This window comes from Gymnoscopelus microlampas (genome assembly GCF_963454915.1).
Source record: "Gymnoscopelus microlampas genome assembly, chromosome: 23".
NCBI classification, from domain to species: Eukaryota; Metazoa; Chordata; class Actinopteri; order Myctophiformes; family Myctophidae; genus Gymnoscopelus; species Gymnoscopelus microlampas.
This window is the reverse complement of record NC_139960.1, coordinates 19,562,484-19,589,782: the sequence shown is the minus strand read 5'-3', so window position 1 is coordinate 19,589,782 and position 27,299 is coordinate 19,562,484. Positions and strand designations below refer to the sequence as shown.

Genomic DNA, 27,299 nt, shown 5'->3' with positions numbered 1-27,299 from the left:
GTGTAGAGGGAAAAAAGAGCAGACCAAGTAAACAAAAACATATGATTTACTTGAGCACCTGCCCCTCAAAATGTCTGTGCACGCCACTGTAGACAGGCATTTATTACACAGCTGAAAGCAATATTTTCTGGGTTTTAACTTTTAAGGGTTCACATCTGAACGTGTTTAATATCACATCTCAGACATTAATGTTGAATGGTAGGATCACCTTTCATTTGATTTCACACTGAAAGTTGGCTGAGGGATGAAGGCCATTATTTTGACTTACCCAGATTACTGAGAAGAAAGAATCCAAATGATTTAACTCTGGGGTGACCTCATGTTGGTTGCCAGTCAGCTCTCAGAGACAGAACTTGTGCCAGGTGGCATAAAATACAGAGGTAATCCAAGTTGAAGGGATTTGGGGGTTGTCACTACATATTCCTAAAGTTGCGTGTTTCAAACATAACTTCTAAAGGAGGCCACGAGTCTAGCTCTAATGACCATAAATGGAGAAAAAGAATTGTGGATTACTTATAGAAAACGGAATGCACACTTTTAGTCAATAATAAAAGGCATTACTTTTAATACCAGAATTCTGTTTTCAGACAAAAGAACCAAGTACTGCGATCAAATAAATAACAATGAATTACAGAAACACACATAATAATGTATCACACTTCTTACAAATAAGCAGCCACACAATAAGGTTACATAACAACATAATTACGCACCTGAGGCACACAGGGGGGCTGTTCTTCATGCCACACCGACACAAATATACAGAAAAGTAACATTAAAACGCTTACATTTCCATACAAGACCATCCACCATTCAGCAGACATTCATCGAGAGAGGGAGAACATGGTGGTGGAACTGATCGGCAAATAAACTTGAGGACCCGTGCATTAATGACAAGTTTGATCCTTTACAGATGCCGTTACAGTACTATAGCTATTTTTCAGGATTATTTAGTGCCAAACCACTCTGGCTGCATATTTAAATGAACAGCTAATATATGGAATGAATTAACCCTCGATTTGTGGTGCTTGAGGTTTGGCGACTTTCAGACTGTATCATTATTCACAAAAAACAAAAATATTGAATGTATTGCCTTTTCTCAAGCTAACTGGCTGATGTCATATAAACATAAATAAACACAGGCAGATGGCATAGTATATATATACACATTTAAAAAAGCATGAATAAGGTGATGGACAGTCATTTTCAGATGATTTTCAACAGCAGAGCTTGTGGGAGTTGAGGTAGTTACTATAGTTTACTTTTACTGTTCAATTCCAATTATCTTTTGCTGTGTGGAAAACAGTGACTCTTTAAACCCATTGAGACCGGGAACGCATCTGTGTGTCATTTTAAGATGTCTTTGGGCTATTCAAAAATAGCAGATCTACAAGCTCATAGCGCGGCACCGAGTGCCGCGCCATGAGATTGTAGATCTGCTATTTTTAGAAAAATCATTTTTGTAAACCTTTGAATTGAGATTTGAGTTACAAATGTTTGCTTAATTTTTTTTCTATATATTCAAAGATTTGCACACATTTTTAATATTTTTCAAAAAATAGCAGATCTACAAGCTCATTTTCGAATTGCCAAAGAAATCTAAAAATGACTTTTGACTTCTTTCCCGGTCTTAATGGGTTAAGCTACAGGAGCCAGACGAGATTTCCATTTCCCCTAATTACCATGAGCCAAGCTCTTTGACAGGTGGGTAAATAAATGTCATCATGCAATCATCTGGCCAAAGACCAAACAGATGGACATATTATGGCTGTTTGGTGGGTGGTTTACACTGTACTTTTATGCGGTTGATGGACACACAGTGATATATCAGTATCATCACAGCCATTATTACATGGCACATAATGGATGGCAAATCCTCAAGTTTTCATTATGGCTTTTCACACTGCAATAGTGGCAGGCATCTTTATACAGAAAGACAAAGCAATAAATACAGCTTGAATTGTTCTTACAGCAAAATGCAAAATTTGGTCCATTTGTACACAGTGCCAAAGGTAAACAAGACCACCTTTTAAAAAGTGCTCCATGACAATAATAACACATCTAAAATATAAAGTCATACTGTATGAGAGTCATTGCTTAACATCATCTGCAACATTGATTTAAACTTTATTATTGATTTGAATTTATTTTGTCAATGTATCAAGCTAATGCAATTTCAACTTGTTGTGTACAGTAAGTACGTTTAATTTGACCGTATATTGACCGTGTTATAGCAGGAACAGAGCACTCCGTCTGACACAACTAGTGTTTAACACCCATTCAAAAGAAACATGTGTATTTTTTTTTAACTGTTAGGATTTAGAAGATTTGATTTGAAGCAAAGATTTGAGTCACAAATGTTCGCTTTAAAAAAAATATGTACAGTATACGATACGTATTCACAGATTTGCACACATTTTTGAGATGTGTGCAAAAAAAGTTTTCAAAGAAATAGCTTGTAAATCTGCTATTTTTGAATAGCCCAAAGAAATCTAAAAACTACACACGGACGCGTTCCCGGTCTTAAAGGGTCAATGCTCTGATTCTGGTACAACGTCAACAATAAAGCCTGGGGGAAATAATGGCTTTTATTAGTGCATCGAACGGTCACATTCAAATGCAAACAGTAGCCAGCGGTTGCAAGCATAAAGGAATTACTATGCAGTTATTTCAGGTATAGGTCCTGTTTGATGGTACTGTCATCATGACCATGACTTTCTGATACAATTAAACACATTCATACAATACTATGCATCATTAGACATTGTCATGCATCATTTTCCCTAAAAAAAATGTATTATTATTATTATTATTAATAATGATATTATTATTATTATTATATTTATTTTTACAAAACAAAGTAAATAATAATTTCCCCTAAAAAAAAGGTATTATTATTATTATTATTATTATAATGTCATTTTTACAAAATAAAGTCAATAAATCAGGGAACGTTATCACTGGACTAACTCTGGACAGTCCTGTCATTGAAGCTGCATACTTTATGCATAAGAGCAGATGTCACATTTACAGTATTGAACTACAACATGGGAAAATTGATATTTCATTTAGTTCCATCTGGATTGTGGATACATAAACACATTTTTAGCATTCTTTTCTGATGTATGATAGCCCTATCACTCTGAGGGGGATAAAACTATACAGGGTGAGTTTGCAGTTTTCCAATTCGGGACTAAAACTACAGCAGGGCAAAAAACATGGCATGTTCTCAAGTACTGTACTTAAGTACAATTTTGAGGCATTTGTACTTTACTTGAGTAGTTTCCAATACTTTTACTTCTACTCCACTACATCTCAGAGACAAATATTGTACTTTTACTCCACTACAATTATTTGAAAACTTTAGTTACTAGTTACTTTGCAGATATCAATTATTATATTGTAAAACATACATTAACCACTTCAGTCCTATTTTATACCTAGGCTATTTGAAAATAGCAGATCGGCTATTTTCAAACATTTTAGTACTTTTACTTTTGGTACTTTAAGTACATTTTAATACCAATACTTTTGTACTTTTACTCAAGTACATTTTTAACACCAGACTTTTACTTGTAACAGAGTACTTCTACATTGCAGTATTGATGCTTTTACTTAAGTAAAACATTTGAGTACTTTTTCCACCACTGTCTGTGCATGCACATGGGCACACCAAAACATGCATTATTAATTTTATTAGCTGCAGCTACATAGCTACTAGCCTGTCATGTTTTTAATCTGCTGTAGTTTTTAAACCTGAATTGGAAAATAAACTGCAAAATCAGCCTAGGATTTCATGACCCTTCAATCAAATGTGTTGATAAATAAAGTCTGGGTATTTATACTAAATCTGCTGAAGAGATGCCAGGCTGTTTCATCATTTCCTGTCAAGGGAAGGCATGGTATGGATTATTATTACACAGCTTTGTTGAATGGTTTATACTGATTGGTCAATCAATATTCTGTATGACAGACCACTGTTCTCCCTCTGTTTACATTACTAATGGCAGCTTGTAACCAGAATTAAGCTTGTATGTTAAGAGGTTAATTCTTTTATCAATATTTTGTGTCAAACAATACATTTTGTTCTTAAGCAGTTGAGTAGTATGCGGGATAGTCAGTCAGGCATCACCCTAAAGGTGTTTTACAGTAATGACTCACTGTATATTATCCTTTAGTTATTAGATTGATAATGCTCCAGACTAAACCAAAAACATACATTGTTGCTAGAGAAAAGTAAAATACAGAGGAAAAAACTGCAGAATAAAGTAGAACAAAGAGAATAATGTTCAATATGTGAGTTAAAAAACGTTTTCACGTTCAACGTTCAGCACTTTGAGGTGTTAAGCTATTAGGCCTATGCCATATTTCTTCACTTTTAGACACACAGCAGTAATAATAATATGAATGCCCCAAATTTGAAGAAAAAAAGAAGAAAGAAAAATTAGTCCATGGTGTTATTTACAAAGCACAAAGAAATAAGTACAGATTGAGAAAGGGGGAGATCTGCCTGTGAATGGAAGACGATTATTGTCAAGTACAGCATTTGCACCATGAGAAATTGCAAGTTCACACGTTGCTTTAGTTTCTTTATAGCTAATGTATCTTGACCCAATATGGGGGACATCTCTTTCTTAACGACTTCAACCCTATATTCCTCATTGACAGGAGTCCCCCAGGGGTCTATACTACTGTAGGCCCCCTCTTTTTTCCCTCTACACCAAATCTCTTTGCAGAAAATTGCCGATCCACCTGCTCACGACGTGTCCCATTGCGTTGTGAGCTTGTAGATCTGCTATTTTCACCAAATGTTCGCCCCCCAGAATACGGACGCATGTGGTTAATTAATCAAAATAACTTTTGTAACGTTAAGCTTAGGCTAGATTCACAAGGAGTAGTCACAATGTTGTTAAGCCAATATGGGTCACTTTGGCGATAGTACAGTATTTCTGTGAAATGTGGCTGGCGTCTGGCGAGATGCTCAAATATTGCTGGTGAACTGTAAGCATTCAGCCATATATCACAACTTACTAAAACGTTTTCCTATAGAGTACAGAAGTCCTGACGTCACTCGTTCATCCCCTGGGTTGTAAAGTAATTTCTCTATGGAGAATAACATTGTGTCATCATAGAATCGTCTCATATAAGAATTGTGGTCCAAAAATAAACGAACTGTCTCTGCAAAATTGTCAGGGAGGAGGTTCTGTATCGTTTATGATAGTCAGTCACTCATATTTGATACAGTCTGTTTCTGGCGAAGATTTAACTAATTCGGCGGAAGTAACATTAGCGTTTTCTCACCGTCAGTTGATAGTTCATATCCATAAGAGTCAAACCGCCGGGATCATTTGTTTATTTTTGGAACACAGTTCTTATTTGACGCGATATTAAACACGTCTATGGGAATTCAGAACGGGGAGAAAAAAACGCGACCCAGGTAGGATGCGTAAATTACATCAGACTTCGGTGCTCTATTATGTATTGCCATAGATATCTGCAAAATTATCTTGGAAGCCAACAGGTCAATTTGTTGAAGAAAAGAAGAAGAAATTAAAACAATCAGACAGACACATGTAAAAGACCTACGGTATACCAAACACTACGAGCAAGAATATCTATGGTTGTTGTTTGTGTCACTGCAGTTCTTGGACAGCAGATTGGAAACAAGACCGCAAGGACTTTCATGAACGACCTGTTAAAAGGAATTATCCTTATTGGCGGATAACTGAAACGCCACTGAAACTCACAGACAGGGAGAAGGATGTGGAGTAGGAAGCTGACGGTGATAAGGAAGGTGTGTGTGTGTGTGTGTGTGTGTGTGTGTGTGTGTGTGTGTGTGTGTGTGTGGGTGTGTGGGTGTGTGTGTGTGTGTGTGTGGGGCAGTGCTGATTTCGTCGACTAAAACTATGACGAAAAATGTTAGCCGACTACCTTTTTTCACTGACGAAAATGTAATGAAAAACAAAAAAAACTAAGCACTCTGAAAATAGCAGATCTACAAGCTCACTTGAGCTTCAAGATCGGCTATTTTCAGCATGCAAACAAGTGTAAAATCAGCCTTAAAGACGCCATCAAGGCACCGCCAAAATACATTTTAGTTAAAACTAGAAATTCAAAATACTATGACTAAAACTAAATCAACATTTGTTGTCAAAATCAACACTGGCGTGTGTGTGTGTGTGTGTGTGTGTGTGTGTGTGTGTGTGTGTGTGTGTGTGGGGAGGAGTGCTCAGGAACCGGTGTGTTGGGACTCATCATGAGCCTGATGGCTGACTGAGAGGAAGGATTAGGGGAGAGGAGGGGGTGTTAGTCAGAGAAAAGACTTGCGAAGGACTGCCGGAGGCTGCGTATGGTCTCAGCCTTGGCCTCGTCGTCGGTGGGGTTCCCTCGCAGCGTCTCAGTGAAGGTGTTGGTCAACGACTGAGATTTGCTGTAAATGACAGTAATGGTGAGGGTTATGGGCAGGGCAGGAATTTCAGGGAGCCACGTCGTTGCCCCTCAGTTTGGCCTTGTGCCCCTCAAACAAATGGCATGCTCTGAGACCACAGTGGCCTTTATACCCCAGCTGACTGTTCCACTTTCTCCTCTGTCTCTTTTTTGTCAATATGTAGACACCAGTGTCTCTTTCTTGTCAATATGTAGACACCGGTGTCTCTTTCTTGTCAATATGTAGACACCAGTGTCTCTTTCTTGTCAATATGTAGACACCAGTGTCTCTTTCTTGTCAATATGTAGACACCAGTGTCTCTTTCTTGTCATAGACACGCTGGTGTCTACATGACAAGAAAGCGACACTGGTCTTTTGTTGAGATTCTGAATTCTTAACTCCCCTAAGTCCCCATCTTTAAACCCATCCAGTGACTTTGATTGGTGCAGATTGTAAATACCATTATTTATTTCACTGCAGATAGTCTACATATTCAATTTAAAATCATCCTTAACCCTTAAATTCAATGAATTCTTTCAATGGACTAAAATCTTGTTTTATTTGATGGCCTTCCTGCACTGGGATTTGGCCTTTATTGTGCCCTCAAAAAATGGACAACACCAAAGGCCAAGTGGCCTTGCCTCTAAAATGACTACATTCCAGGCCTGGTTATGGGTCATCTGTGTGTCCTGGTGCACCCTCACAGCAAAGTTTGTTTCACTCAGAGAATTAAAAGAGGGGAACGGATGAATGTGTTGTGAGCAAGCCAGCTAGCGCCGATCGGAAAAGTAACAAACCTGCTGGCAAACAAATCTACTCTTTTTGGGGAAACATACACTGACTAATTCATACACAACACACTGCCTCAAAATAATTAAATAGGACTGTGTCTGTGATCAGACATTAACCACTTAAATTCCCCCAGGGGTCTACACTAGGCCCCCTCCTTTTTCCCTCTACACCAAATATCTTCGACAAAAATAGTTGACCTACAACCTCACAATGTGTCATGTTGTGTCATGTTGTGAGTTTGCAGATCGGCTATTTACGCTGAATGTTCGCCCCAGAATAGGGACGCTAGGGTTCATGTGCCTAACCACTTGAACCCTAAATACTTGATCATACAACAAATAGCGATGATAGCTGATCTAACACCTTTTGAATTAAAATTTGGAAACAAAATAAAGTTAAACATTGTCTTTGACAGATTTTGAAAATCTCCCCAAAAATAGGGATGCCAGGTGCTCAAATAAATAGTGTTGATGGAAATATGACCAAATACAACCTAATGTCTCCAACTTGCTGCAAGAATCTGAAGCAAACATCACACGATTATTTAAAAACTTTAGTTACTAGTAGTTACTTTGTAGTTTTGATTATTATTATAAAACATACATTACCCACTGCCCTAAATACATTTCGGCCTTTTGAAAATAGCAGATCTACAAGCTCTCAATGCGTCGCATCGCGACGCATTGAGAGCTTGTAGATCAGCTATTTTCAAAAAGATTATACTATATTTGGAAACTTGTGAAATGGGACATTCTGCATAATGAGTACTTTCTACTTTTGGTACTTTAAGTACATTTTGATACCAATACTTTTGTACTTTTACTCAAGTAAACTTTGACTTTTTACTTGACTCCGGACTTTTACTTGTAACAGAGTACTTCTACATTGCGGTATTGATACTTTTACTTAAGCAAAACATGTGAGTACTTTCACTGATGAAAGGCGGTCTGGAAGAAGTGAGATGGATGTGATTCAGACTCACTTAAGCTGCGGGGACTGTTTCTGGGAGCCGGGGCCATGAGTGGCTGGGATGGGGCCGGGCTGGAAGGCTTGGCTGGGAGACGTGTTCGCCGAGCGAGTTCTCTGAGGAGAACCGTGGGCCGACTGAGACGGAGAGGCCGAAGTGGACCGATGTCCACCTGACCAACACATGGACACACAGAAGATGAGATAAAAAAAATACAATAACATAAAACAAAGAGATATATTGTCTCAATCATATACAGTATATAGCAGGGGTCTTCAACAGGGGGTCCAGGCAGGACCCCTAGGGGGTCCTCAGAGCTACTATAGGGGGTCCGCCAAATATTTGTGTGATAGGATTTAGTTTTTTTACATTAACCACTTGAACCGTAGAATTCCTTTTCTGAGGGGAACATTAGCCAAAAATAGTCGATCTACAAGCTCTCAACGCCTCGCGCTGCGAGGCGTTGAGAGCTTGTAGATCTGCTATTTTTGGCAAAAAGGTGTAGAGGGAAAAAAGAGCAGACTAAGTAAAAAAACAACTATAATCTGAAACACAATTTTATACAATATAGAGTAGGGGGTCCCTGCTTCATCTCCCTCTCAGCTAGGGGGTCCTTGGCCTGAAAACGTTGAAGACCCCTGGTATATAGTAATAGTGAAATACTGTTTATCCTTTTCCCATTCTTTTTTATCTTTCTAAGTTGTTTATATCTCTATATCTATAGTAGATGAGCGTTTTGCTTACCTTGAGCCCGTCTTGGCTGGGTGGTCGTTGGCTATTCCAGGGTGAAAGACAATGATGTGTTAGCATAATATCCCTATAGGTTTCAACGCTTTTTTCCCAACACTTCTGTGGATTTTATCAGCTTCTGATTTATCTATATGACCTATAATAAAACGATACAGGACACGTATTTGGTGTCTAAAGTGCTAGTTGTCACCTTGATAGATGAAGGCTGAGGCGTGTCAATCCCCAGCAGCACCTTGGCCATCTTGTTGATGACCAGCTCCATGATCAGCTGCTTGTCCTCCTCCACGTGCTCGCCAATCAGAGGCATGGAGCTGTCCATCACCTGGAATCAAATATGACGGATGGCCAAACAGCTTCAAGGATGGGCATTTTCCCAAATCTGGGGGCACTGGTGTGTGACTTACTTCAAAAACGTAAATGAAGTCCACAATCACAACACCAGAGGTAGCTCCACACTGATCACGTCCAACCCAGATTTGGCACAAACAAGGGGTTGAATTCGTTCTCCTGCTATGCCACAAAAAAATGTGGAATGCCCTACCAAAAGCCGTGAAGAAGTGTAAATCCCTACCCTCGCCCCCCGAACTGTTTACTGTAAATATTTCTTATTTTTCTTTTTCCCTTAACTGTTTAATGATGTTCTGCATAGTAGTGTATCTGTCTGCCTTTAATGTCACTATGAATAGAGTACAGAGGAACCCAATGTAAACAAGCTAATGGCTTTCTTGTGTTTTTTAGTTCCTATTAGCTGACCTTGTATTGAACTGTACCTTCATGTGCTTTTTTCTGCAAACTTCTAATAAAGTTACAGGTTTTCTGTGCCCTTCGTGTACAGCTGAGAACAATATATAGTGTTGCCACTAGGTGGCAATCTTGTACAATTTATCACAACCGAGATGAAGCCCATTGAGATCAGGATGAGGGGTAAAGAAAACATAAACAATGAGTCATGTTACTGTTTACATGAGATCACCTTTAGATAACATGGGAAGCGATGCATAATGGCTGAGCTGTGAGTTCAGAGAATGTATGCTACACACTGCCATGGCTAATTGATGGACAGGGTTACCACTACAATGACTGTTCTGGTCATCCCCGTATAAATATTATGTTACCCCATGCTTAACGTTGGAAGGACATGGAACTGCATTCAATGCCGAAACAAATGATTAATGACAAACAAGAACACTTTCCCAACGCTCCTGCCTCACATGCAGTGGTGGAAAAAGTACTCCAATCCTTTACTCAAGTAAAAGTACCAATACTGCAATATAGAAATACTCTGTTACAAGTAAAAGTCCAGAATTGAAAATGTACTTGAGTAAAAGTACAAAAGTATTGGCATCAAAATGTACTTAAAGTACCAAAAGTAAAAGTACTAAAATGTTTGAAAATAGCAGATCTACAAGGTCACAACGTTGTGAGCTTGTAGATCTGCTATTTTCAAATAGCCTAGGTATAAAATAGGGCTAAAGTGGTTAATGTATGTTTTATGATATAATAATTTATATCAGCAAAGTAACTAGTAACTAAAGTTTTCAAATAATTGTAGCGGAGTAAAAGTACAATGCCTCTGAGTACAGCGCCTCTGAGATGTAGCGGAGTAGAAGTAAAAGTATTGGAAATTGGAAATACTCCAGTAAAGTACAAATACCTCAAAATGTTACCTAAGTGCAGTACTTAAGAAAATGTACTTAGTTACTGTCCACCACCGCTCACATGCACATACACGTGTGTGCTGACACAAAAAAAAAACCACACACAGAACACATGGGTCTCCTCTAAACGCCGTGCCCGTCCCCTTTCAAAACAAGGAGGCAGTGTGCCAACGCAGAACCAAAACAAATGGGACGTGTGGCTGCTGCCTGGCCTGCCTGCCGCTGGCGGCATTGGCGTTGGCAGGCAGCAGCCTGACGATCCGCCGAGTGGTTGGATCAGGCTGTTGCACGCATCCAGGCCACAGGGCTGTAAACACAGGGAGCTCAGGGCCGTCATGCACGTGCTGCTCTGCACACAGCGTACGTACACACTCTAGGCTAGGCTGCGCGGAGGCAGCATAGGGCAGTGGTTCTCAAACTTTTTCTTGTCAAGGACCCCCAAATTGACACTTATTAGCCCGCGGACCCCCATTTCAAAAGATATGCCAGGGACCCCCATAAGAGAAGATTTTTTACAGCTCTAGCAGTGATTCTCAACCATTTTAATTTCAAGGACCCCCAGTTTGACATGCATTAGGGCTACAGACCCCCATTTAATGGCATTTGTATCACTTGGACCGCAATTTATATTGTAAAATCTATGTCAATTTAACTCTGAGAGTGTACAAATGGAACCAAATGGACCCGTTAGGGTCCATTTGGTTCCATTTGTACACTCTCAGAGTTACAAGGGTCCTTTTAGTGCCTAATCTATCATTTAGCTGGGGACCCCCTGGAACCCCCTCAGGTACCCCTGGGGGTCCCCGGACCCCACTTTGAGAACCAACGGCATAGGGGGAATGCCCTGCTGCTGCTGCCGCCGCCGCCCGTTACCCTCCTAGAGGGAGTTACAGATGGCCGGGACCACTGGCGGTAAGGTGGGGTGTGGCGCGGTGGGTCCATTGAGTCATCTACCCACAGGGGACACAGAGCTTGCTAGTGCTCTGGAGGGCTGGCAGCAAGGACCCCGCCAGGGCCCGGCCAGGCCCCCCCACTTCAAACGGAGTGCGGTGGCAAAACCAGAGCCCGGGATCCACCCTGCTGATTTATTAGGATATAGAGTCATCCAGCAGACGACTGGATGACTGCCGGGGCTGTGCCATCGCCCAGCCCTTTGCCTGCCTGTGTTCAAAAACAGAGGTGTTGTTTTGCTCCGTTTTTATTGGGCTGCACAGTGTTCCCTTTCTGTGTGCTCGTCGGAACAGCGTGCATAGCCCTGCATGCAGACACATGAGAAAGTTCACAGAGCACGACATTTAAATGGTTCTCACTCAAAGTTATGGTTGCACTCACTGTACTGGGATGGGCCATAAGAAAATGAGAAAATCCCCTCGGGGGGAAGAAAAAACAACTTGGCTCGCAGAGAGGGTATTCATATTATTCCTCATCCCTCTGGCTCTGTGATTTCTATGAGCCACTCGGAGGAGTGCATGGATAGTGTATCTGCTGCACTACGCAATGAACCGAGCCTATGAAGCTGCAGCCATGCTACATGTTAATACGAACCACAGTGGATTCCATATGAAGTGAACGTAAACAGCCCATTTGTTTTCATTAAAAAGTAGGTGTCATGGCTAACGTCTCGTCTGGAACATAAACAGGTTCCCACCGCGAGAGGCCCCGATACAACACTGCAATGTCACCGTAATTAAATTCCATCTCGTTGGAAGGGAGGGAGGGAATACAAGAGGAGAGAGTGAGAGAAGAGGGAGATAAGAGATATAAAAAATAAGATAGACATAGTTAGGGAAGAGATAAGGGGGAGAGAGAGAGAAGACAGAAAAGAGAGCAGAAGAGTATAATGGCTGATTTACATTTTGAGGTTGAAAATCGTGTATCTTTTATGAGCGACATGGTTGTACCACAAAGTGTAAATTGGCCACAAGAGGAGTAGTATTGCTCCTCTGTCATGGAACATATTTAGATGACTATGTCACCGGGGTCCCCGTCTACCCGCCCACAGACTGTCCAAACAGGGACAGCTCTGCGTCACCGCATCCCCGGAGAGCCTGTGGTGATTTCCTGAGATACTGACAGTTGTCAAAAAAAGGAGCCTTATTTGTTCCAACAATCGGTGACCTACGCCCGGCAAAGGATTGGGATGTCTTGTTCTCGGGCTAAATATGGACATGGACAGAGAGCTCTGAAAATGGCCCGTTTGCAGACGAGGGGAGGAAACACACAATGCACAATGGGGAGGGATCGCCTAGGCCAGGGATCGCCCTTCTAAAAATGAAAACGGCGATTGTGGACTCAGTGCCAGGAAATAACTTGTCTCCCGTAACCTAAACCAACCGTTTCTCTCTTGAGTAAATTATTTAACAATCGTTGAACGCAAAAGGTCGTTTAATAGCCCACTCCGATTCCCTCCAGTTCACTCCTCCACCCATTTCAACCCCTGAGGAATTCATTGTATGACTGCGTCAATGCGTAGTCAATGTGTTTTCAGGTGAAAAGGACATATTGTCTTCAAGTTTATTATTATGTGCACAAAGAATTATTTGTACAAAAACGAAAGCGTTTGCCTTGACTGGCATTCTACTGAGATGGAAGATAATGCTGGCCGGTCTAGAGGAAACCCACAGAGTCATCTGGCACTGAGAGCAAAAGTGAAAGGTTCCAATAGGTACTGATACCAGCTGGTGATGTCATCCTAGTCAGGATGAGGCCCTTCTCAGGATGTCTGCATCTTGCGTGTGTGCGTGTGTGCGTGTGCGCGTGTGCGTGCGTGCGTGCGTGTGTGAGTGTTAATGACAGGCAACAATATATCCGTTTTTGCCTGGTGTGTCTATCAGCGCTAACATGTGTGTAGGGTGTGTGTGTGTGAGTGTAGGGTGTGCATGTGTGTGTGTGTGTGTGTGTGTCTGCGTGTGCGCAACCTAAACTGTCCAATTTACAATGGACAAAGGATAAATGACTCCCTAACATGACTCAACAGTGTGCAAGTGTGTGTGTGTGAGGGGGCTGAGGGATAGAATGTGTGTCTGTGTGCTTGTGTGCACGTACAATACGCTCTGCGGGCATGTGAGTTCTACAAGCCTGGCCCGGAGACGACATGAGCTCAGCGCAACAACAGGAAGTAGCTGGTGGATGATGGTCTCTATCTTCTCCTTTGTAACAGATACAGAGCCCACCAAGCAAGGCATTAAGTGCAAAGTGGTCCAAAATAAACCCAGTCAGGAGTTACGGCGTGATAACGTCTGTAGCAGAGAAACACTCAGGCTTGTGTTCCACACACTGACTGGGTGGCAATTGGTCCTATTAGTTCAGATACGCCGACTCAAAAGGCAGGTGACTTAATAGTTGGATTGCTTCATTGAGGTTAAAGGATTGGATGTGAAGATGCTTCCTGCTCCCGAACTCCGATAAATCAGAGATTTGTTGCTAGCCAGCCCAGCAAAACATACACACCTGTTCCTTAATATAAATATAAACATACACAGCTGTTCCAAATATAAACCTTGATGGCTGACTAATTACCAACAAACCAACAGTCAAGAACCTAGGGGTAGTCTTGGACCCATCCCTATCTTAAGTACAACATTGATAATATCAACAAATCTTTTTCCGTCTGCGCAACCTAGCCAGAGTCCGCCGAATACGAGATGCTGAAACCCTGGTTCGTTCTTTCATTACCACAAGAATAGATTACTGTAACTCTCTCTTCTCCAGTCTAACATCAACGACTGTCAATGGCCTTGGGTTGGTGCAGAATGCAGCAGCTAGAGTACTAACACGTAACCCATTAAGACCTGGAACGCATCTGTGTCATGTTTTTATTTGAGCTAAAAAATCATTATTTTACACTTTGGCTATTCAAAAATAGCACCTCTTCATTCCTGTCTTGCATCATTCCCAAGTAGGCCGGAGCAGTTTATAACTGTAGTTACACGTACTTGCTCTGGGTACAGCCAGTACTCTGACAACAGGTATTGCACAACCACGTGGGGCACGCATGTACACGTGCACACACACACACACACACACACACACACACAGGGTTGCATGGCTCATGGGACGGCCTTGCACGCCGTGCAGGAACCCATTTGACCAGGAGCACGCGCAGGCACACGCATAGATTTAAAACAACTTTAAATTCACACCTCAACAAAGTTTACAAAGGCTCCCGACTCACACCAGGCGAATGAACATAGGAATGAGCCTAGATGCATATCAATTGTCCATTGTGTGACCTGTAGTGTAGGTGTTAAGAGACGTCCGCGTCACGTCATTAAAATACAGTGCAACCACGTTCCAATTCAGCAATGCAACACACACACACACGCACACGCGCACACACACACACACACACACACACACACACACACACACACACACACACACACACACACACACACACACACACACACACACACACACACACACACACACACACACACACACACACAGCAGAATAGTTAATCATTAATGAAAACTTCATTCCAAAACACTCGTTTTGTGTCATACATAGTTTTGGGGGTGAAAATATTTCACCAAGCCAGTCCCACTGTAGCTGTGACACGCTCGCTGGTGACAATAACCCATGAGAGAGAGTGGGACTCGCAGTGACCCTGCCACCTCCTGATAACCTTGTCTGAGTTCCAACACAAGCGGTGTTTGGTCTCTTTCAAGGCTCTGATATTCCAGCTGCATCCTTCCCTAGCCTGCCAGCTCTTGCCAGCTCTTGCCTTTCAACACAATCATGACTAAGAAAAGATGTTATCAAACAGGAAGACAAGACTTAATCACAATATTGCTGATATCTAAATGCTGACATTTTTTGCAAGGGTGGTGCCAGGCACATGTTTACTATAGAGGTTGAATACTGGGAAAAATGCCAAGAGCTGCCATAGAAGAACCCCCACATGCATCCACTGAAATCTCAGAGCTAACTGTTTCCTACAGTATAATGTGATGAAAGTTCAGCAAATCTCTCTCTTTAAAGTTCTGTCCGATTGATCCTCATGAGATGTGCGGCAGTTTGTAACTGTCAAATGTCTCAACAAATGTCTTAATCTGTCTGAAAAACTACTGAACTACTGAAAAACTGTTGCTATATCAGTGGTGCTCAAACTTTTTCTTGTCCCTTCTTGACCCCCAAAATGATATGTTTTTGATATGTTTTTTCCGCCGATCCCCATCAAATTATGTTGTTCCAGAGACCCCCCAGAAGCAAAGATTTGAGTTAAAAATGTTGTTTAAGAAAAAAAAGATGTATTCAACACAAATGTTTCAAAAATAGCAGATCTACAAGCTCGAAGCGTGCCGGTGCCGTTCTCGGTGCCGCTGCGCTATGAGCTTGTAGATCTGCTATTTTTGAATAGCCCAAAGTATAAAAATAATGGTTATAGCTAAAATCTAAAATGACACGGATGCTTTCCCGGTCTTAATGGGATTAACCCCCCACAACTGCTCCAGTGGAGCCACTCAGTGGATATCAGTATAAGACTGTGGTTACACTGGGGGCAGACTCTCAGGTGTGTCACATCTCTGATATCTTTATACTGTATGGACAGAGTTGAGCAGAAAAGATGAACTGACCTCGATGATATAGTCATTGCCATCCTTCCCGTGGACAGCCTTCACAGCACAGATATCCAGGCCGCCAAACATCTCGGCGCAGGAGTCCACCCACACACGGTACCTGGAACACAGTGGCACAATGGTAAAGTCCCTGCCCACCACCACGGAGGTTGTGGGTTCGAATCCACCGTGGCGCAACCGGCCTTTTCGAGCGTCTACACGGACACAATTGGCCCGTGTTCGGGGGAGGGAAGCCGGACGGGGAGAATGATATTAGTCATTGCACATACTCCTACGGGCTGGAGGCGGCACCTGTCAGCGGGGAGTGCTGGGCGGGAGGAGTAGGACGAAGGCTCTTACGTCCTCCTGGTGGGGGCTCCTCACTGGCAGGTGAGTCCGTAGGATACGACAGCACAGTGACACAGAAATGTGTGTGGGGAGGAAACAATTGGCATAACGACTAAATCGGGGAGTAAAAGGGGTAAAAAAATAATTGGCTAAATTAGATAGGAAAAAAATGCTGAAACTGACAATCTTGAATCGCTCTGACTCTGGGAATACCAAGAAGTAGTACTAGTACTAGAAGTACTAACTGTAAGCTGTAAATGTTTTATCAATCCCACATAATGGTAACACTCTCTTATACAAGCAAGTATGGAAACAGAGCATTGAATGGAACACAATAAATAGATGCAGAATGTTCATAACATTATGTTCAGCTCACCTGTCCGTCATGGCAATCTGCTCTAGCATGGCGGAGCCTGTGTTGGCTTTCCAGTTTCCGGAGATAGACGTTCTCCTGAAATAAACAAAGTCACGTCACAGGAAATGAATCTGCATGCAGCAATGCATCCAGCTAATTCTCCTGAACCACAACGTAAAACTGTGGTCCAGGAAAATGTAGTCACTGCTCAACAATTGTTTTTTTGTGGTGGAATAGAAATATGTCCTGGGGGCCGGGCGAAGAGATCTTATCATTAGCCTTTTACACTGATGATGATTGCAATCCGCGCCTCCATTATGTTCTGTTTGGAATGGTGCTGTCATGACTGAGGATGCGGAGGCGAGATGAGATAAGGCTTGTGGCACTCGGAGTCAGTTAATTTGTTTAGACAGAGTGACATGAAAGCTAAGAGGGTGTTGACTCACAAGTTAATTGTCATCGTATGGTCTGATGAATTTCAATCACATGGCCTCCTGTTGTCAAGTGGGTGGAAGTCTTAAAATGTCAAGGTAGAACCCTTACAAATAGAGTGCTGGAGAGAACTGGTCTCGTCTTACAAAACTGATAAGATCAAGGCTTCTTTATCTTAAAACTTGGTGTTTATGGTTATTAATGGCCACTTTGTGACAACTCAAGATTATTACAACAAGTGTAGTAAGGCTTTTACAGTACAGTTCGCAGTTACAGGCCATATCAACTGATGATAGAGCCTTTAAGTACAGTGGCCACCCTCCTGCTCCCACAGGCCTGTGATGGCGCCTTCTCTTCCACAGTGGGGACAGAGAGGCATACCATGGCAGGGTGTGGCCATGGACAAGCGGGTTGCTGATGGACAGCGAGGTTGCGGTATAGTGGAGCTTTTGGGTAGAGACTACTAAGCTGTATGGAGTTCTGTGGACGCAGCCTCCTGTGGCATTGGCCTGCTGTCAGCATCTCACCATCCTCAGGTATGCAGTCTATGCACTGTGTGTGCAGGTACGGCTATTCTAAGACCTTAATGTGTTCTCTACCCTACAAAGGCAAGCAGTTACATGTTGTGTGTCGTTGAGGTTAAAATCACACTTACTGTTACGAACCGCCCTAGGGGTCACCAAGTGTAACACAAAAATGGACCCCCTCCTACCCAGTTCCCAAATATAGACAGCCAACACCAGTTTAAAAAAGTACAGAGTTTTATAACATAAAGTTACAAAACATGGATAAATTACCTCAGGGTGGGCACCTGAACATAAAAATCCTACAAATCCTTTACCAAACCCAAAACAAAGCACAGATATCTTACCTCACATAAACTAAAGAAACATATGATCAAACAAAGAACACAAACGAAAGGACACCAACCCTTACATTACCAAGACTAACCACGTTAACATTGAAACTTCTATAAATACTGGCCAGGCTAAAAAACACTTAAAACACCACACTGGTATGGTTGGGAGACTGGCATGGAGGAAGACAACAGGGCAACCGAGACAGGCAGCTTTATAGGTGAGCCTGGTCACAGGAGCCAATGACCAGCAGGGTCCACCTGGTGGCCAACCACTCACATTCAGACACCACTCATTCACACACACCAATAGGCTCTATGCACAGCAGCCATATTATCACTTCCTTCACAGGTGTTACCAATGATACTAATGAAGGCTCTGTTCCATTTAGTCTAGCACAGTGGTTTCCACGACCCCCATAACTCTGAGAGTGTACATTTGTACACTCTCAGAGTTACACACCCGTAAGAGGCCATTTGGAAGCCCATGAGGGTCCCTGGACACCAACTTTAGACCCACTGGTGTAGCAGAGTGTTTTCCAGTGAGCCAACATGCACAACATCAGCACCCTGACCAGAAATGGAACAGAGCCTTCATTAGTATCATTGGTAACACCTGTGAATTTCTTCATAATATGGCTGCTGTGAATAGAGCCTATGAGGGAAAAAGATATACACAGGGCAACACAGAAAAAGACATAATATGACCCTATAGGGTCATTACACTTACATGTAAGCCTTGTAATTGTTGCCTATCTTCTGGATGCGGATGTCGTACTTGGACTGGACAAAAGGCTCCGAGGTGGCGTAGGTCCCCGCCAACGCCACCACACTGGTGATGTCCTGGAAGTCCTGTTGGCTTTCCACTTTGATCTGCCAGGAAGACGCCGCTCGTTAGTGCTCGGAGAAATTACACAGAGCGCGCCGGTGAAAGCCCCGCGCAGTTGCTGGTTAGAATCCCACAGGAATTTCACACTTAAGCACAGACAGGATAATGAGAGGCCGCCCGGATGGAAACATTTTCAGGATCTTTGCGCTTTGAACCACGCGTTATGCTTCTCAGGTTATGTGATTACTAGGATGCGTTAGTAGACAGACAAGCTGGTAGAATGTTACGTAATGACAAAAATATGAACACGTTATGTGAATGGCTGAACTCTACAGGTCTTACCTTGCACCTCACTCATAGTAGGTGCATCACTGTGTTTCGCCTCTCCTGTCTGTGCGAGGGACTTTTCTGAGTATGTGTCATGTGTATGGAAGACTAGACTAAGTGCAACCTTAACAACCCAGGCTGCGGGCTGTGGCATACTCCTATCGATGGCCCCCTGTGGTCCCGTTTCCATTCTCAGCCTCAGCCTTATGGCTGGAGCAACACGCTGTGTCCTCAATTGATCTGACGGCACCAAATTTAAACACTTAAACCCTATATACTTGGTTGCGGTGTTGATTTCGTCGACTAAAACTATGACTAAAAATGTTGGTCGACTACCTTTTTTCACTGACTGAAACTGAAACTAAATAAAAACTAAATAAAAACTTAGCTAAGACTAAATATATTGACAATTTTGTCAACAAATGAAAACTATACTAAAATGTTAGTGAGGGACGAGTGGAGAAGAGATCCAGTAGAACTAAAAGACAAGCAATTTCATGCTTGGGTGTTGCGCTCTGAAAATAGCAGATCTACAAGTTCACAACGCGGCGCGCTGCGCTGCGTTGTGAGCTTGTAGATTGGCTATTTTCAGCATGCAACCAAGTGTAAAAACAGGCATTACGACGCCATCAAGGCACCGCCACAATACATTTTAGTCGACTAAATCAACTGTAGATTTAGTCGACTATAAATAAATATGACTAAAACTAAGCAGAATTTTATTCAAAAGAATATGACTAAAACTAAATCAAAATTTGCTGTCAAAATCATCACTTTATTGACACTAAATCTCTTCGCCGAAATTAGCTCACAATGCGTTGCATTAGGGCGAAACGCATTGTGAGCATGTAGATCTAATATTCTCACAGAACGTTTGCGATTTTCGCCCAAATGTTCGTTCATTATAACATGCTCAGAATAGGGACACTAGGGTTCATGTGGTTAATAGCAAATGCCTTGTGAAGTTCCCCGACCCGAATGATGGTCATGGACAATTAACTATTATCACGCGTGCGTGTGAACACGTGTTCAGCGTTTCCCTAGCGTAGGTGTCTCGAAAAGCCCCGCGCCGAAGCCCCGCTCCTAAAAACGAGCATACCTTTCCAATTTCCCAACGAATGCCAATTTCCCTGTGACATATATACCTGCCAGGTCTACCTGCCAACTGTTTAAGAGAGCCATGATGATGGTGTTTGATAAGAAACCCAACTCATATCATCACTGTACCATTCTGGAAAAACATCACCTTTTGAGTTTTGAAGATTTTAGAACCTTCAAAAATGCCTACATGGACTACGGATGGAAAGTAGCTTTCGCTAAATCCAGCATATTTACACTTGCTCATGTGCATTACACCTGTCTTGTGTTCATCAATGTGCACTGTCCCGTCCAAATACATAAATGAAGTAAAGTAACTCAGATACAGGTCCATTTGGTTCCATGTATACGCTCGGGAGTTACAGACCGATAATATCTCATCGAGGACCCCACGGGGTACCCGGACCCCGCGTTGAGAACCAGTGTCTTACATAATCAAATGGGGACGATGAGGAATATAGAACTTACATTTCTTACACAAGGCCCCATCAAGACTTTTAGCATTTGCCTTCTTACATAAACCAGCTTTGCTAACCCCATATTAGCTTAACCTAAATGCTGTAATTAGCTTACACACATAGTGTAGAGTAAATACACAGTCAGCGTTCTCACGCCAGAAACCATTCTCCCCGAGGCAACCTTAATAAAAGGTTACTTTTCAAACCGTTTCAGTCAACATGCCGAATTAAGATCATGATGTTCAGAACATTGTGTCCATTACGGGGTTTGTTTTGTAAGACCCGCACGGTTTCCTGCTGAAGACATATCCGTCAAAACAGGCACCACCTCATTTTAGCTGGCATGTCACCGAGGCCTGGACACTCACCATGTGTGACATGGCTTTTCCACATGGACGCAGTGTTTCACCTTCCCTCACTTAACCTTCTGGTTTCTGTTTGCACTGTTACGCGTTGCTTTATTTACCCAAACGGTTTGCGTAATTCTCTGGCTGGATTCACATATTTTACACCATGGTTTGGCGCTCTCCTCTCTGGCTCAGCTTCAAGCTGTGGGGTTCTACAGTACCTTCTGAACCACAGAGGCAAGGCTCCTTTTCACTTAAAGGATTTGCCTACACCTACTGTAAGCTAGCGGACCACAATGCTTCATGCCGTCTGTCAGGCGATGGTTTGGCCAAAACTCAAATATAGTGATGAAACAAGTGACGGAACTAAACTATTTGAGTACAATCTAGCCAAAACGTTTATGCTGTAGCTTTTGTGAAAGACGGTTATATTTGGCAGGTGTGCTTGCAGGTCCAGTAGAACAAAACTGTCTTTCCTCCTATGAAGTGCTTCCTTTAAAGTCCCTCGTTGAAAGCCAGACTTTTACAACACTTTTAACCCTTAAGAAGCAAGAACCAGAGCTTCCTCATATTATTTTACAATGATGAGACTTTTCCATTTAACTTCCTCCCTTTGTGTCTCCCTCCCTCGCTCTCTCCCTCCCTTTGCCTTTTCTCTTTGCCTTTTCTACTTTCTCTCTCTCTCCCTCTCTCTCTTTCATTGATCTTCGCTATTGTTTTTTCTCCCTCTCTCTCTCTCTCTCGGTCTTTTATGTTTGTTAACGGTGGAGATGAGGGAGTATGGGGGAGGTTCCTTCCTGTTTCTGATAGCACCATTCTCACTACTCCTCTGTGTAAGGTAGCCAGGGAATAACTGTAACAGGAGAGAGATGGTGTGATGACGAGGAAACAAGAAACATTACATTTGATACAGTGGACAACTGGACACTGACAGTACAGTATGCCAAACATTAAAGGCACCGGCAAAGGATTTTACAGTGTAGATTGGGGTCCCAGAGATAAAAAAAAACTCATATCGAACTAGAAACAGTGCTCCTCGGAGCACAGGTCTCCGCCAGGTCAGGTACGTTATTGTGGCCTCCTGGTGGGCTCCTAATAGGCCAATGTGAAAAGGGTGCCATTTATTCTTAGGCCTTTCACGGCAATCGGACACTGCATTCATGATTTGTGGCATTTTGTTCCAAAAATGTGTTTTGCTAAATTAGACCTGCTGGTGGCGCTGTAACAGGCCAATGTGAAATGGGTGGTATTTCTTTCTCGGCCTAGTGGGAATGTGCATGTGAAATTTCACGGAAATTGCAAGCTGCGTTCATGATTCGAGGCATTTTGTTCAAAACGGACCAATCCTGCAAACTTTGGAAGCCAACCTTAGCCAATCAGGATGGAATATGGGAAATGGAAATGACGTTTTGGTAAAATCTGTAGGAGTAATGTCAAAAAATGGGTTTTGCACAAATCGGTCTCCTGGTGGCGCTATAACAGGCCCATGTGAAACATTTGGGGCAGAAGTTCTGAATTGGTATCGAGGGAGTGTGTGTGCGCAGTTTCGCAGCGAGCGGGCCAATGGTGCCGGAGATTAGCTGGTAACACACAGACAGGACACACACACGGACGGACGGACAGGGGGTAAAACATACTCTCTTGCCATGCCTTTCGGCCTGGCGGTAACAATAAGAGTCTGTGGCCTGCTGTCATTATACCAAACTGGGCCAGGTCCTTGAAATGAAAAAAGAAAAAAAAGGGGCGAGAATCATTGTTGTAAGAGACCGGGAACGTATCTGTGGGCTCATAGTGCGGCACTGAGTGCCGCGCTATGAGCTTGTAGATCTGCGATTTTTTTGAAAAATCTAAATATATATATATTTTTAAAGCGTTTTCTACAAATGTCTTCTAATCCTAAAAGGGTTTTGAAAGAAATGTATGAGGTTGCAGTGGTTCTCAAACTTTTTTCATGTCAAGGAACCCCAAAATGATATATTATATAATATATATATATTATATATTTGGCCGCAGACCCCAATCTCAAAATGTTTTGTTCCAGGGACCCCCTAGAAGCTAAAGATTTTAGTTTAGAATGTTTGCTTTAAAAAAAAGAATATATATATATTCAATGATTTGCACAAAGTTTCACGATTTTTCAAAAATAGCAAATCTACAAGCTCATAGCGCGGCACTCGGTGCCGCGCTATGAGCTTGTAGATCTGCTATTTTTGAATAGCCAAAGAAATCTTGAGAATGACACAGAGATGCGTTCCCGGTCTTAAAGGGTTAAAGGGAAACTAAACAGGACTGGCCTACGTCCAGTATCTTGTCTGTTCTCTCAGTGCTCAGTGAGGTCAGAAGGGTTAAATAAGGTCCCGTTCTACAGTGGCGTGCCAAGCACTCCAACAGGCCATATGGGAACCTCTATAGCACTTCTGGCTCCTGTACAGTACAGGAAGCCCAGCCCCTCTCCAGACAGACAGGGGGGAGGGGCTCGTATAGGAAGTGGTTCCCCCTGTGTAGTGTGTGTTTGTGTGTGTGTGTGTGTGTGTGTGTGTGTGTGTGTGTGTGTGTGTGTGTGTGTGTGTGTGTGTGTGTGTGTGAGTGAGTGTTGATTTCGTCGACTAAAACTCTGACGAAAAAGTTTGTCGACTACCTTTTTTGACTGACGAAAACTAAATTAAAACTAAGCTATGGTAACTAAAACTAAGACAACAAATACAAACTAGACTAAAATGTTAGTGAGGGACTAGTGGAGAAGAGATCCAGTAGAACTAAAAGACAAGTCATTTTATGTTTGGTTGCGCTCGGGTGTTGCGCTCTGAAAATAGCCGATCTACAAGCTCACAACGCGTCGCACTGTGATGTGTTGTGAGCTTGTAGATCGGCTATTTTCAGCATGCAACCAAGTGTAAAATCAGCCATTATGACGCCATCAAGGCACCGCCAAAATACATTTTAGTCGACTAAATCAACTGTAGATTTAGTCGGCTATAATCTTATGATATTTAGTCGACAAAATTAGACAAAAACTAAAACATTTCAGATGACTAAAATATGACTAAAACTAAATGGAATTTTATTCAAAAGACTATGACTAAAACTAAATCAAAATTTGCTGTCAAAATCAACACTTGGTGTGTGTGTGTGTGTGTGTGTGTGCGTGTGTGTGCGGGAGAGAAAAGAGAGTGGGGGGAGAATAGAATCTAAGTTATCATACAGCATATAAGAATGTCTATCTACAATTCAGCTCCGCCTTTAGAGATGTGTCTCTTCTATCTAAGTTTGTTTACCAATGGCCTGCCATGTGGCAGGCTGGGGGATCGTACACAAGGAGGAGATAAGGGAGGCTGTCTTCTTCTTGCGATAAATCAAGACTAGACCTGTACTGGAGTGGAGCGTACTCAGACCTTATCGGGGATGTGTGCATGTGTGTGAGTGCAGGTGTGACTGTTTGTGTACTTTTGGTGGTTATGTCTGCATAAACGTACCTTGCCCAATCCGGCGTGAGCATGACCCATCTTGACTACCACAGGGAAGGATGGTGTTGTCGTTGTCACCTGGAACAGAGCAAAAAGAAGACGTTATTTGACCATATTTCACTCGACATTTTGCTTTCACTTCACATTCGGGGTGGTGGGAAACCGAGTATGAAGTAAAAGCAAAAGGGCAATATAACCATATGGGTGATAGACATTACATCATTGGTTCTCAAAGTGGGGTCCGGGGACCCCGAGGGGTCCTTGAGGGAGTTCCAGGGGGTCCCCAGCTAAATGATAGATTAGGCACCAAATGGACCCTTATGGGTCTGTAACTCTGAGAGTGTACAAATGGAACCAAATGGACCCGTCAGGAACGCCATTTGGTTCCCTTTGTACACTCTCAGAGTTAAATTAACATAGATTTTATAATATAAATTGGGGTCCAAGAGATAGAAATGCCATCAAATGGGGGTCCGTAGCCCTAATGCATGTCAAACTGAGGGTCCTTGAAATTTAAATGGTTGAGAATCACCGCTAGAGCTGTAAAAAAAATCTTCTCTTATGGGGGGTCCCTGGCATATCTTTTCCAATGGGGGTCCGCGGGCTAATAAGTCTCAATTTGGGGGCCCTTGACATGAAAAAGTTTGAGAACCACTGCATTACATCATAGAAGGCAGTAAACAAAAGGAGATGAACATTGCTATACTAACCTGGGAATAAATACAGCTTGGTGGATATTTTAGGAAACCACATCAATAATAAATAAAAACAGAACTACTGTATATTTAGTTCTACAAATCTAAAGTGGAAACATGACTGACATGTGGTCTAACGGGCGCTGAGAGTGCCAAAATTAAATAACTATTTCCCAGTGGTGTAAAATTAACTAAGTACATTTGCTCAAGTACTGTACTTACTGTAAGTACAATTTTGGGGTATTTTTTGGACTTTACTGGAGTATTTCCAATTGTCAGTACTTTTACTTCTACTCCATTACATCTCAGAGGCAAATATTGTACTTTTACACTACAATTATTTGAAAACTTTAGTTACTAGTTACTTTTCAGATATAAATTCTTATATTATAAAACATACATTCATCACTTTAGCTCTATTTCATACCTAGGCTATTTGAAAATAGCCGATCTACAGTACAAGCTCACAACGCGTCACATCGCGACGCATTGTGAGCTTGTAGATCTGCTATTTTTGAATATTTTAGTACTTTTACTTTTGGTACTTTAAGTACATTACAATTCTGGACTTTTACTTGTAACAGATTATTTCTATATTGCAGTATTGACACTTTTACTTAAGTAAAATATCTGAGTACTTTTTCCACCACTGCTATTTCCTTTGTAGAGTTCATTGATTTGCAATGTTTCTGACATGATGCACACGATGTGTATAGAATCAGAATCTTGTAACGTGAGAGAGTTCTCGCGGACACTAACTTATAGCTGTTCCATTTAGGCAGCATGATGCAGAGGCTGAAGAATGTTGGTTTATTACGCAAAAAAGTGCAACGTTCTGGGAAGCTGGGTGGAAGACCACAGCTAGCCAGCCTATATGGAATGGGTTTGGACAACCCGGACAGACCGCAAACGTGCTATTTCTCATTGCTGGTGTACTTCAAGTGAATGAAAACATCAACAGATGACTTCAAACGCCCCTTTGTTCAAAACGCCCCTGGATAAATCTCCTGATACGATTGTGAATGGGACTGCAATCTAAAGAGGGACTTATCCAGTTTGGAAAGCTCTTTTGTCAGTCTCTCCTAAAAAAGAAAAGCTCTCAGAGTCGCTCTCAGTGGACAGTACAGTAATGTGGCTATTTATATAACAGTCCCCCTCAATCAGAGTTTCATCCCCTCAACTGAATGTAAACTGAATGCGTCACAATGCACTCATATTGTCATGGATTCTCAGTTGTTTCCTTAATATCGGAATACTGACATATTGATTTCAGCTGTTATAATTCCAAACATGACCCGCTTTACTTGCTTCAGTCTATAATATTAGTAATGACTAGTATTAAAATTCTGTTGTCTTTTTTATGTCCAATGTATTTGTATTGTAAGTTCATAAAGTTAACATAAGTATAACTAAATGCATTTGAAATAAAATTAAAAAAATGTACTTTTCAGGATTCCAATTCAAAAATAGCAAAAGAAATCTTGATTCCAATTCAAAAATAGCTAAAATAACAGATCTACAAGCTCAAAACGCGTCGCAGTGCGACGCGTTTTGAGCTTGTAGGTCGGCTATTTTTGCTACTTTTGTGTGACATAGAATGGCCCCGAAATCATCAAATAGTATAGTATAACTTTGATGATGGAGAGGGCCTCAATCATCAAAGTTGCCCACCGCTGCTCTGAGTTGTACCAGATTAGAAAGATTTCAGCACCTTCACTGACACCTTGATCGTACGACAAAGTAATTAAGTATATTGTTTAAGTGCTTAAGTGGCTAATTATATATTTAGAAATGATGACTGTTGGGACAAAATGTCAGAACAAACATGTATTGTTTGTCAAACATTACATTGCATTATTCCCACACAGAGAAGTGGAATTACAGTACATTCAGGTCCAGCATGTAGACACATCTGCAGGGCCAGTAGCGGCTTC

The 27,299-nt window shown here is 42.0% G+C and overlaps 1 protein-coding gene across 1 annotated transcript in view; it reads right to left on the bottom strand.

Annotated features, from left to right (window-relative positions):
* Window positions 1-6,299: 6,299 nt before the first annotated feature.
* The window catches only part of syn3 (synapsin III), a gene marked incomplete at its 5' end in the record, with an annotated part of 118,823 nt that continues 97,823 nt past the window's right edge, over window positions 6,300-27,299 (bottom strand). The window contains 7 exons of the mRNA XM_084049457.1: window positions 6,300-6,430; window positions 8,202-8,358; window positions 9,090-9,258; window positions 16,175-16,277; window positions 16,881-16,955; window positions 18,878-19,020; window positions 24,680-24,748. Of these exons, the coding sequence (XP_083905583.1) occupies window positions 6,307-6,430; window positions 8,202-8,358; window positions 9,090-9,258; window positions 16,175-16,277; window positions 16,881-16,955; window positions 18,878-19,020; window positions 24,680-24,748 (840 nt within the window). The 3' untranslated portion in view covers window positions 6,300-6,306. The remainder of the gene's footprint in view (window positions 6,431-8,201; window positions 8,359-9,089; window positions 9,259-16,174; window positions 16,278-16,880; window positions 16,956-18,877; window positions 19,021-24,679; window positions 24,749-27,299) is intronic.